Source organism: Myotis myotis, unplaced genomic scaffold, assembly GCF_014108235.1.
Source record: "Myotis myotis isolate mMyoMyo1 unplaced genomic scaffold, mMyoMyo1.p scaffold_m19_p_13, whole genome shotgun sequence".
NCBI lineage: Eukaryota > Metazoa > Chordata > Mammalia > Chiroptera > Vespertilionidae > Myotis > Myotis myotis.
The window spans coordinates 1,318,048-1,331,337 of NW_023416317.1; the positions used below are offsets into that span (position 1 = coordinate 1,318,048).

Genomic DNA, 13,290 nt, shown 5'->3' on the forward strand with positions numbered 1-13,290 from the left:
ACGCTTCCCAGTGGCTAATCAGCGCAATATGCAAATTACCCGCCAACAAATATGGTGGCTAATTTGCATGCTGAAGGTAGGGCAGGAAAGTGCCATCCTGCCTTCCCCACTGCCATCTGGGCCTGCTATTTGTGACCCAGGGTGGTGGGGCGGGACAGCGCCATCCCACCTGCCCTGCCGCCACCCGGGCCTGCTATCTGTGACCTGGGGTGGCGGGCGTCCATGTGCGACCTGACCTGGGGCGGCTGGGCAGTGCAGCAGTGATGGGCCAGCTCGCCTGGCCTCCATCCGGGCATTCCATGTGCGACCCGACCCAGGGCGGCCGGGCGGGGCAGCAGTGATTAACCAGCCCTCCCAGGAGTCCTGTGTGCGACCCGACCCAGGGCAGCGCCCCAACCCCAAGATCAGCCCTGCTGTGTGCGTGACCCAGGGAGGCAGGGCAGACACCGAGGGATCGGGCCTGCCATCTGCCACTCGGGGAGCAGGCCTAAGCCAGCAGGTGGTTATCTCCCGAGGGGTTCCAGACTGTAAGAGGGCACAAGTTGGGCTGAGGGACACCCCCTCCAGCCTACCCTCCCCCGCCAGTGCACATATTTTTGTGCACCTGGCCTCTAGTGAAGAAATAATGACAGAAAACTTCCCCTACCTGATGAAAGAAATAGACTTACAAGTCTAGGAAGCACAGAGAACCCCAAACAAAAGGAATCCAAAGAGGACCACACCAAGACACATCATAATTAAAATGCCAAGGGCAAAAGACAAAGAGAGAATCTTAAAAGCAGCAAGAGAAAAACAGTCAGTTACCTATAAGGGAATTCCCATATGACTGTCAGCTGATTTCTCAACAGAAACTATGCAGGCCAGAAGGGAGTGGCAAGAAATATTCAAAGTGATAAATAGCAAGAACCTACAACCAAGGTTACTCTACCAGCAAAGCTATCATTCAGAATTGAAGGTCAGACAAAGAGCTTCACAGATAAGGAAAAGCTAAAGGAGTCCATCACCACCAAACCAGTATTACATGAAATGCTGAAGGGTATTTTCTAAGAAGAAGGAGAAGAAGAAAAAGGTAAAGATACAAATTATGAACAACAAAGTGCCAACAAATATATATCTATCCACAAGTGAACCTAAAAATCAAATGAATAAAAACCTGATGAGCAGAACAGACTGGTGAATGTAATAGAATCAGGGGCACAGAAAGGGAGCAGACTGACAATTCTTGGGGGGAAAGGGTTGTGGGGGTGTGGAAGGAGACTGGACAAAGAGCTTACACCTATGGATGAGTTGGGCGGGGGGAGGCCTGGAGTGGGGTGGGAACTGAGTGGAGGGGAGCTACGGAGGGGAGGGGGAAGAGGAACAGCTGTAATAATCTGAACAATAAAGATTAAAAAATAAATAAATAAAACATAAAAATTTGTGAATCCAGTTCCAGAGTATCAAGCATGCCTATCAAAGAGTGGAAGGGATGAAGTAGTTTTAAGTAAAGCTGTGGCTAATTGTTGCTTTAAATGGCAGGTCCCCTGAGTGTCAGCTTTGGAAGCAATAGTAGATATTATTTCAAAACCAACAGTGTAGCCCTGACCGGTGTGGCTCAGTGGATAGAGCGTCGGCCTGCGGACTGAAGGGTCCCGGGTTCGATTCCAGTCAAGGGCATGTACCCTGGTTGCGGGCACATCCCCAGTGGGGGGCTGTGCAGGAGGCAGCTGATGGATGTTTCTCTCTCATCGATGTTTCTAACTCTCTATCCCTCTCCCTTCCTCTCTGTAAAAAAATCAATAAAATATTTAAAACAGAACAAAACAAACAAACAAAACCAACAGTCTAGGATATGAGTTGTTAAGCAACTCAGCAGTGTTAAAGCAGGTGCCTGCTCTCTTGTCGTTCTGGTCTGTTATCTTTACTGCGTTGACAGTACCTCTTCTCATAGTTGCAGGACAGCTACTGTGGACCCGCACCACATCCTCACCAAAAACATCCGAAAAGGAAAGAAGAGGGAGGACAAAAGAGCTCTCTTCATGGTCTGGATTAGACCCCAAAAGTCTTGCCCAAGTTGGAGAAAAAGCATAAAGAACCCCTTGAACTCAGATCAAGTTTGTTTTTCCTTCGATTTACTCCAGAAGCGGCTAATAAACCATACAAAGGCTGCTGCTTTGGGTCTAAAACAGTGATGGCAAACCTATGACATGCGTGTCAGAGGTGACACGTGAACTCATTTTTTTGGGTTGATTTTTCTTTGTTAAGTGGCAAATATATAAAATAAATATCAAAAATATGTCTTTGTTTTACTATGGTTGCAAATATCAAAAAATTTCTCTATGTGACACGGCAGCAGAGTTAAGTTGGGGTTTTTCAAAATGCTGACACGCCGAGCTCAAAAGGTTCTCCATCACTGCTCTAAAATGCGGTGTGTGCCTCCCCCTCACAGCGGGAGTCCTGCAGGTCACTCACGCTGAGACAGGCCCCGTAGTGTTGTGTCAAGCTAGAACACTATTCTGCATCCACTGCGTTTGGTAACACCAGCCGCTTCAGTGTACAAACACTTAAAAAGCCACCCGAACAACAGTGTGCGACCCATCCTCCATGCACTTGCCTCTAATGACTAGATTTGAAGCCTTGGGATGTTTGCAGGGTCTGCATGGGAATATCTCCCCTGTCTGTGGGGCCAGCTCACTCTCTTGGCTAGAAGTTCAACCCTTGGAAGCTGAACAGCAGGTGGGCTGGGAAAAAGGGAGTGAAGACTGATCACAAGAAACAATATGCAAAGGTATGTTGGTGCAACACAGTATAATCTGTTCAGGGCATCGCAGTGACCTGCAGGGGCTGGAGTACAGGCCTGAGGAGGGAGTGGGAGAACGTAAGCCTGAGAGGGATCCAGGGGCCAATGGCATGCACCAAGATTGATAGGGGTAAACACAATGTGCCATGAGAGCCCAGAGGAGGGTGACAGGCCGAGAAGGGCTTCTGAAGTCTTCGATCTGAGTCCAGCACAGACCTGGTGTTCAGCCAGGGCCCAGGGACAGGGTTGTGCAGGCGAGTTATGCCCATGCCATCTCTGTCATGGAATACTGTGAATGTTGCCTCTGCTCTAGACGGATTCCCTGGCAAAGAAGGCACATGGGCTTTCCAGGGAGAGGTAATACAAAGGCCACCAGAGAAGAGAGAGATGGAAACACAAGTGGGGATGAGGCTAGAGCATGACGGGCCTTTTGCGGCAGGCAAGGTGTTTACAGTCATCCTGCAGGCCACAAAGGGAGGAGCCAACCCCTCCACTCAGAGATGCACCTGCAAAACTAAACCCCTGTTCAGCCCTCGCACAGACCCAGGCACTTCTTAAGGGCAGGACACTGAGAATGTAGAAGCCTGATGGTGAGACCAAAGACCTGGCAGAAGTAACTGTTGGTGTTTTATTTAATTTTTTAAAAAGAGAAAAAAAATAAATGAGAGAGGAAATAAAGAAAGGAAGAAGGGAAGGAAGGCGAGGGGGAATAAGAAAGGGAGGAAAGAAAAATATAAAGGAAAGAAAAAATGAGCAGGAGAAAATTAAAAACAAATGTGGTGACAGACTGGGAAAGGCTGGAGAGTGGCTTCAGAGATCCTACTCGTCACCATGGTTACTGATTTGTTGTATGATTCCCCATTTTGCTTGAGATATTTCATTTTCTAAAAGAAAAATGAACATAGGTGGAAATGTAAATAGACATGATCTTTTTGAAAAGATGTTTAAGTGATCAAAAGACCCAAAATGATCATTTTTGACTCAATAATTCCATTCCAGGACATGCCTGGATTGATGTATAAGACATCTATTTTCATCGCCTCAAGTGCAGTGACCACTCCTCACCTGGCGGGCGGTGGGGGCGCTACATCGACTTCCCAAATCACAGAAACTGTTTTAAGGGAGGCCTTTCCAAGTATGCCATACCTGCTCTGGTGCAATGAGGAGTATTCTAACACACTGACCTCTTCCTGATGATTCTTATTATGATTAACAATCGAGGTCGTGTGAACAGATTCATTGACCCAAGAAGCTGCTGAGGTGCGAGGCCCTTGCCCTGGAGAGCGCATCCCCTCGGCCTCCTGTTCTCTCGTGCCCTGCAGTCGGCTGCTGTGTCTCTCTTCCCCTCACCTCTCACTAGATATTGCCCATCTAATCCGAATAAAACCAAACCAGACAACCAGGCGTGTCCACAGGCTGTCTAAGGTAAGTTATGTCTGAACGAGGGCTGGAGGGATGCCTCCAACCTCCGGGGAACTTGACAGAAATGCTCTCCTGGTTCCACCCCAATCCTTCCTAACAGAACCTCTCAGCCCACAAGCACGAGCGCTGATGCTCATTGTTCAAATGTGAGAATCACCATCATACAGACTCTCCTATAAAAATACCCATGAGCTTGAGGCCACAGAGAGCCAGCAGGCTGCTGCCATCGGCTGCTGCCAAGGCAGGCCTGTGCCCTGTGCCATGCCTGGTCTCGATATTCCAAATATCATGCGGGCTCACTGACTTCCAGTGTTTGAACTTGGATCACGTGGGTGGGTGGGGTAGAGGCGGGGAGAGTGGCTTCCCCTGCCACTGTCTTTAGGTGAGCGAGATTTCTGATGGCTGCCTTGCGTAGTTAACATCACCTGGTCTCAGGGCCTGGGGAGGAATAGGGTAACAGTTTTCCATATTTTCCAAATATGAGACTGTCTGCACAGACTAATTGACTTTTACAAAATAACACAATGCTGACCATTTACCAGAGATAAATTAAAGTGGCTATACCCTTTTATGATATCCCTTTTGGAATATTTAATAGTTTATATGATGCTCAACTAAAATAAATTTCAACATATTTACTACATGCAGTTTTAAACTATTACTTTGCTCATGTTTTATAAGTATGTCTACTGCTTCTTCCCCTTAGAGAGATCTGCAGATTATCATGCATTTTAAGTGACAAGCCTCCAGATGCCATAGATGGTGATGGTCAACTAGGACACTCACTAAAAGGCTCATCAAACATGAGTACCATTCTTAGATGTCTATTAGTACCAGTTACAGCCTCACACAACAACAAAATACTCCAGAGTGAAAATACTCATATATTTGTATAATGCAAAGAGAAATACAGATATAAATCCTCAACACAGAAGGAACATTAAAAAAAGGTAGCATTATAAGCAAAATTATGTAGTACTTGCAGAATTTAGTCTTTCAATGTAAGATTACAATGTGTCTAACAAAGAAATACTATTTAAAATTATAGTTCTCATTAGTACTTTAAAATAACTGTCAGTAGAACAGCACAGCTTAACCCAGCAAACATTTTAAGGAAACATTTGTCTCCTAGAAGTAGAGTATCATTATATGCCATTCATTTATACCATGAACAAAAGAACAATTTTCAAAGTGGAAATTCATAAGCCAGAATAAAACTGGACTCCTCAAAGCACAAGCTGTTTCCATAAAATTGTTTTAATTTTTATTGGCAAAAAAATAGCTAAACAATTTTGATTTTGTACTCTGCTTCTTGGAGCCCCTGCCCCCATCAGTGAACCACAGCAGTACATTCAGAAACATGCAATACTGTATTTTCTCCACCATCACTAACCAAAACACCTTTTAACTTTTGAAAGCTACAGTTTCACAGAAATATTTCCAGTCAAGATTGGTACCATGCAGAGAGCAGCTGCCACGGGCCTGCATTTTCCAGTAGACAGCACCCGGAAACCACCCCTCCTCCCTGCCTGACATGCAGCTGCCTGGCTCTCACTCCCGCTGCTGCTCTTTAAATTCATTTTCAATACCGAACAGTTTTCAACACTTTCCAAGAACCAGAGCAGCACAGCTGACCCACTCCACAGCTGGCAATTCAGAGGGAACTGGACAACCCCCCGCCCCCTCACCCCACCCCACCCGCCCCTCCTCCGGCTTCCAACAGAAGACCCTCAAGAAATGGAACTTGCAAAGTCCTGCGGGCTCCTTTACTCCACTGCAAAGTGTAATGCCATTGAGGTTGTCAAAAATAGCTTCTGTAGAAAACTGGCCATGGTCTGTAGGAAACGTTGCATGAAGAAAATTAGTTTAGCCTTTATTTTCAAAAGTAATAACATGGAATAGAAGACATCAGTACCAATACAAAGACCGCGGGGCCTATTTTCAGGATGAAAATATATATTTAGGAGAACAACGAGCTGAGCAGGGGTGGGGCTGGAAATGGAAACCCCTTTCCCCCTAAAAGGAGTCTGTACAGGCCACGCGCTAACGCACTTGGAGTCATTTCGAAGGCAGTTTGGACAATTAAAGGGGAGCAGAGAGGAAGAACGGCGTCAGCGTCCAAGCCGAAGGGCAAGGCGGGGCGGGAGGCGGGAGAGCCCTTACAACCCGACGCCTTTCCAGTCGCAGGGGAGGGCGGCCTGGGCGGCCCGGGGGCCCTGGCAGCAGGGGAACTGGGCCCGGAAGCAGTCCCGGAGCTCCCGGTTGAAGAGGAAGCACACGACGGGGTTGATGCCGGCCTGCGCGAACGTCAGCCACACGGAGGCCGTCAGGTAGGCCTGCGGCACGGCGCCCGGCCGCACCAAGACCCGCAGGTAGCTGGCCACGACGTAGGGCCCCCAGAGCAGCAGGAAGAGCAGCGTGACGGCGTAGAACATCTTGCACAGCCGCTTCTCCGTCTTGAACTCCTCGAGCACGAGGAGGCGGCGCGCGCCACGGCCGGGCCCCGCGGGCCGGATGCCCACGAGCGCGGGCGGCGTGGGGCCGCGGCCGAAGCCAGCCGTCCAGTTGGCGGCCGCCTGGCCGGTGGCGCCGGGGCCGTGGAAGGTCCAGTCGTGGCTGACGGCGGGCACCAGGCGCGCGGGCCGCATCTTGCGGCGGTCGTGGATGAAGAAGAGCAGGCGGAGGTAGACGAGGTGCGTGGCGCCCACCACCGCGGCCAGCAGCAGCAGGAAGCCGAGCGCGCCGGGGGCGCCGTCGGGCCGCTGCTCCAGGGCGCAGGGCGCGTCCTCGTCCTCGGGCCCGCCGTCCAGCACGGGCGGAAAGGCGGCGGCCAGCGCCAGCGCCCAGGCGGCGCACACCAGCATGGCGGCGCATGGCCAGCCGGCCAGGCGCTCGGCGTAGAAGCGGTGGTGCGCGATGGCCAGGTAGCGGGTGACGCCCACGCCGAGCAGCAGGAAGGCGGCGTGGAAGCAGAAGAGCGCGGCCAGGAAGGCGAGCAGCTTGCAGCCCAGCGCGCCCGGCGGGGCCCCCGCGGCCGCCGCGCGCCGCGCCGCCAGCATCACGGCCGGGAGGCAGGCGAGCGCGCGCAGCCCGTCCGCCAGGCACAGGTCGAGCAGCAGGTAGTACGGGGCGCGGTGCAGGCTGCGCTCCCGCACGATGAGCAGCGCGAACAGCACGTTGCCCGCCAGGCTCACGCACAGCAGCAGGCTCAGCGCGGCCAGCTTGATGCCCAGGGCGGCCGCCTCGCCGCCCCCGCCGCCCGGCTCGCTGGCGTTCGCCATCGCGGCCTCCCGCCGACGCTCCGCTCCGGGGCCGCCCCGGCCTCGCCTCTCCGCCGGCCGCCGGCCCCGTTTCCGCCGCGGCGCGGGCCCTGCGCGAGCTGCCGGGCCGGTGGGCTCAGCCTGCGCCGGGCTGGCGCCTCCCGGGCTCCCCGCGCCGCCGCCCCGCCGCCGCCGCCATCTCGGGAGCGCTGCGCGCGGGAGGCGACGGCCACTCCCTGCGCCTAGGGCGCCGCGGGCTCCACTGCGGACAGGCCGCCCGCCGCCCGCCGCTCCCCGCAGCCGCCTCCGCCGCCGCCGCCGCCGCCGCCGCCGCGCCTCCTGGCTCTGCCCCCCGCCGCCGCCGCCGCGGAGCCCCCTCCCCTCCGCCGGTGCGCGCAGCGTGGCCGCCGCCCGGGCCGGGTGGCTGGGGCGCCGCCGCCGCCGCCGCGGGGCCGGTAGCTGCTGGGAGGGAGGCAGCGCGCAGGACGCGAGGTGGTGGCAAGCCGTGTTTGGCCCCAGGTAACGGGGGTCCGGCGGTGGCGTCCGGTGCCCGCGCGGGGGTCACGGTGGCCGTGCGCGGGGGTGAGGTGGGCTGGGTGGGGGCGGCTGCCTGGGTCGGGAGGCCGCGCGGGGCAGGAGTATCTGGGATGAGCTTCTGCCGAAAGCGAATGATAATTAAGGGCTGTGATCATCACGGTCACGCAAGCGCCAGCTCCCAGGCGCCGCCGAGGGGGCGGCAGACTCGGGGCTCACAGGCGGCTCGCTGCGTGCACAGTGATGCTCCCAGGGACCAGGGACGGCGCAGCTGCTTCCAGCCTCACCCCGCTGCGCGCCTCGGCGGGCAGGAGCCTGCAGGTCAAGGGAGTGGGGAGCCCGCGAGCGAGGCGCTGGGGTTGGAGTCTCACTGGGTCTGACCTCGCTAGTCCAGGCCGGTGGGCGAGTTTCTAACCACTGAGCCACCGGCCAGGGCCGAGCCATCCTTGTGACCAGTCTGTCTTAATCTGTATCACTGCCCGTTCATTTCCTTCATAGCACTTATAATTTATCATTACTTATTTTAGTTTATTTTAAAAATCTTACCTTTCAGCTAGTCTCCAAGCTCCATGAAGGCAAGGGACCATGTGTGTTTCTTGCACTGTAGCCCAAATGCTTGACACGGTGAAGCCAGACTTAAGGAATAGAACTTTATTATTGCAGGCCTGGAGCTCAGGCTTACAGAGCCTAACCTTCAGCCGCGGCAGGACGGGGCCCCTATGGGACTGCACTTTGCTCAGGAAGATGGTCTTGGCAGTGCTGCCCTAGGAATGACAGCAGAGCCTGGGAAGTGTGGCTGAGCCCCAGGCTTCCCAGTGCCCAGAGCGCAGGGGGACTCTGCAAGGCAGATGCGGACTCCGGCCTGTGACAGAGCAGAGACCTGCCTTTCTAACCCGCTCCTCGGACATCAGTGCCGCGGGCCCGCAGGCCACGCTTTGAGTAGCAAGGACCTGGAGGACAGTGTGGACATTTTGCAAAAATATAAGTGACAGCCAATAGCAGTCTCACTGAGCACCTCTAAGTGGCTAGGGGCAAGTGGCCGACTGGGCAGGTCTGCAAATATTTATTGACAGAAAAGAGAAATCAATTTTGGAGGGTATTTTGGATAGGATTGCATTTTGATAATAGTAGCTAAAAATGTTTATTAATGTTTAAGTTTACTTTTTCTCATGAAAAAAGTCTGGAGATCACTGATTGCTGGCATTAAACTATTGGGTCAAGAACTGAGTCTGTGAAAGTCGTTAGCCCTTCCACATGATCCGTAGGTGGCTGGCACCTCAGCCATTGTTTCTGCATTCCAGGCAGAAATGAGGAAGAGGAAGGAGAGAGCATAAGTGTGCCTGCCTCCAAGCAGCCCTCTGAGCCTCTAACGCCCTGCATCGTAACACTCACGGAGAGTGGCTGCCACAAAAGCGAGACTCAGCCACAAGCCTGCGATCCCCCCACCTTAGCACTCAGGGTGCTTCTGTCCAAATGAAGGGATGCCTTCTGATACCCACACACAAACGCCGACTCCGTTCCTTTCCGCTCTGATGCGGCTAATGGTGCTCTCCGTCCCTGAGCACTTCCTGTGTGCTGCACTGTGCTGGGTCCTCGCGTGTTACTTCATTTAAGTGTCGTCAGGGCCGTGGTCGTGTTCTCCACTCTGCAGGTGAGGCAGGTAGTGGAGTACTTTGTTCAGGCTTCACCGCAAGTAAACGAGAGACGGGATTGCGAGGCAGACGTCTGGCCCTTAAGCCCACCCTCATAACTCCATATATAAGAGCCTGTTCAAATAAGTTACTGAGTTTCCAAAAACTACTGATGTTCATGTTCACAGAATTATAGTCCCTTCAGAGAGGGGAGGATTTTCAAAAACCATCTAATCTAGCCCTTACTTTATAAACAGAGCGACTCATTAGCGACAGAGTGGGAAGTAGAAGCAAGGCCTTCTCACTCCTAGGTCAGTGCCCTTTCCGTTTGGTTGAAACGATAATACTCTGTGTTCTAGTGAACACATGACGTTGGACAAGTCACTTAGCCTCCTGGAATCTCAAAAAGGGTCATTGGACTAACCGATTCCTGCGGGTCCTCAGCTCTGCAGTCCAGTTTGCATATGAGAAGATGCAAGTTCAGTGGTTCCCTTATAAGTTTGATTTCTCTGTGTTTTTACTTCTCTGTGGCTCAATATGTTTCCCTTTGAGATTTTAAATTTGTTTTGGTCATTTTTCCAGGATCAAATAGCAGAAGCAGCAATAGAAAATGTATAAATCACGGCTCTCACAGCATTAACATGCCTGCTTCTTTTTTCTTTTCTTTTTTGCCTGCTTCTTTCATTCTCAACATTTGTTCAGTAAATTAATGCTTCAGAAAAAGCTGTTAATATTTCATTACCAGAACCAGCTTATTTTCCTTTTATTGTTTCTAGGAAGCTTCATACAAGAATTTAAACTAGTTTTGTAGGCACCAAGTTAAGAGCCTACATCTCAAAGCAAAACATCTCTATGAGGTTTTTCCCTATTAAAAAAATTCCATTTTGCAAATATCAAATTCTTCCTTTTGCACATAAATAGAAAAGAGGAGATTTCCACCCAGAAGCATATGTGTCACTTCTTTGCTGGACATAAAGATGGTGTGAATGGAAATAAAAATCTGGACTGTTCAGAGCATCTAGTTGACGCACTTGATACAGCAAGGCTATGAGTCTCAACAACATGGCCACCTTGGCCAGTGTCTCCTATCCAACCTCAGCTTCCTGGCCAGTCACCTGCCAGCGGATGCATTGAGCACCAAGTTAGAGATTTTGGTTTGGCGTATGCCCACCCCAACTCGGAAAAAGGAGCCACCGTCAAGGGCCAATGGATGTTGGGTTATCAAAGGACAGCACTCAGGTTGGCCTCTCCATGGGAGGGTCATTACTTCAGGAATGAAAATGGACTTGGAGGCAGGTGTCCCTTGGTCATATCCACGTCCTACCAATTACTAGTGAGCATCCTTAGCCAAGGCCCGTGCCTCCTCTGAACCTTGGAGCCCTGTTGTGGTGAGGCAGATCCCATTAAATGTGAACCACTTACAGTGAGGCACAATCTGTGCAACAAGTGTGTGTAATTTAAAAAAATACACTGAGTGGCCAGATTATTATGACCACCTGACATTTGTAGGCAAATTAGCTATAATTTCGTGCTGAAGTTGCTCGAGGGGCCAGACCATTATAAATAGGGAAGCAGGTTGTTTACCACGACAGTAGAAGTGATTTTTTTCTGAAGATATGGGTAAACAACACGATTTAACAGCCTTTGAACGTGGGATATATATAACTTGTTTTGCAGTTATAATGAAGGGGATATATATATATATATATATATATATATATATATATATGTATTTGCCTTCAAAGGCTGTTAAATCGCATTGTTTACCCATATCTTCAGAAAAAAATCACTTCTACTGTCGTGGTAAACAACCTGCTTCCCTATTTATAATGGTCTGGCCCCTCGAGCAACTTCAGCACGAAATTATAGCTAATTTGCCTACAAATGTCAGGTGGTCATAATAATCTGGCCACTCAGTGTATATATTTTTATTGATTTCAGAGAGGAAGGGAGAGATAGAAACATCAATGATGAGAGAGAATTATTGATCAGCTGCCTCCTGCACAACCCCTACTGGGGATCAAGCCCACAACTCGGGCATGTGCCCTGACTGGAATCGAACTGTGACCTCCTGGTTCATAGGTTGATGCTCAACCACTGAGCAACACCGGCCAGGCACAAGCATGTGTAATTAATGACAGCTACCCTTATTCATGTTTGCTCTTACCAGACTGCAAATGCCTTGGCTAACCATGACTGTTCCATTTCCCACTCCAAGTGAGCCTGGCAGGATTCCTGTACATGGTGGGTTCTTAATATTTCTGTGGCAGGTGTAAATGACAGTCCATAAAATCAAGTATATGAGATATATCCCTGTTCCCTAGAAACCTAATTTTTATTCTGAGTTGCCATTTTGTCTTGCTGGTGGGAAAAACATAACCTTAATTCTTCTTGGGTTTCATCATGGCCCCTTGCTCGTTCAGGATATGTCATAATATCAGAGTAGTGCCTAGATTGCATGGTACACAGACATTCAGGATAAGCCTGTGGGAGAGTGAGTGAGGGGTATCCCATCTGATGTTTGGTCAGATGTTGCCATATTGTTCCTGTCCTTATAAGTGATTGTGGTTTAGTGATTCTTAACTGCCTATGCCAGACTTAGGGTTGAGAATCTAGGCCAAGGGTGCCTGTTATAGCTACATCCACAGTCGTTCCTCTCAGCAGTAGGTCTGGGAACTCGCTCTCAGGACCTTTTTCTTCTTCCTTCATTTCTGGGGACTCCCTATCTGCCCTGGCAGAGAGGAAAACCAGTTCTTTTTTGCTTTTCTGGACAATATAATTGGACAGTCCCCCTGAGAATCTGTGGTCCTAGAATTTAGGTGTTTGAGAAAAAAAAAGCCAGAAAGCTACCTTGCCATAAACCTCTCCTAGGCAAGGAAGCCTGAGCCTGCTTCTGCTTGAATGTTAGGAAAGAAGGGAAAAACAGAGGAAGAAAAAATCCTCTCCCGAGGACATTTTCATTGATTTTAAAGAGTGGGGAGAGGAGAGACAGAGACAGAGAGAAACATCAATGTGAGAGAGAAACATTGGTTGCCTCCCACACATGTTCCATCCGGGCCAGGGATCAAGCCCAAAACCTAGGTATGTGCCCTGACTAGGAATCGAACCCACAACTTCTCAGTGTGCAGGACAATATTCCTACAAACTGGACAATGCTCCTACTAACTGAGCCACACCATCCAAGACTAGAGGAAGAAAAATTATCAGTTCATATCTCAAAATACTATTTTTGCTTCATATATTTGTTGAATATATCACTGAATACCTTTATGTGTATATGTATGGCATATTATAACGTTAGTGAAAACTCAACAGTTGATTTTTCTCCACGTGCCAAAACAATAAAGTTGGACCCCTACCTCACACCATATACAAAAATTAACTCAAAATGAATCATAGACCTAAGAGTAAGAGCTAAAAACTGTAAAACTCTTAGAAGAAAACACGGGACTAAGTCTTCATGACTTTAGATTAGGCAGTGGTTTCTTACGTATAACACCAAAAGAAAAAGTAGCAAAAGAAAAATAGATAAATTGGACTTTATTAAAAATGTAAAAGTTTGTGCTTCATATAATTTTAGTAACCAATGTGACCCCAATATATTCAATTAGAAAAAATTTTAAAAGTACTTCAAAGAACACCTTCAAGAAAGTGAAAATCCAAT

General features: G+C 50.1%; 1 protein-coding gene across 1 annotated transcript; it reads right to left on the minus strand.

Moving 5' to 3' along the window:
- Nucleotides 1-6,053: 6,053 nt before the first annotated feature.
- On the minus strand, nt 6,054-7,774 carry GPR27 (G protein-coupled receptor 27). Its single transcript, XM_036331556.1, has one exon. It carries the CDS (start codon nt 7,480-7,482, stop codon nt 6,361-6,363), a length of 1,122 nt encoding a protein of 373 aa, XP_036187449.1. The 5' UTR covers nt 7,483-7,774; the 3' UTR covers nt 6,054-6,360.
- Nucleotides 7,775-13,290: the final 5,516 nt, after the last annotated feature.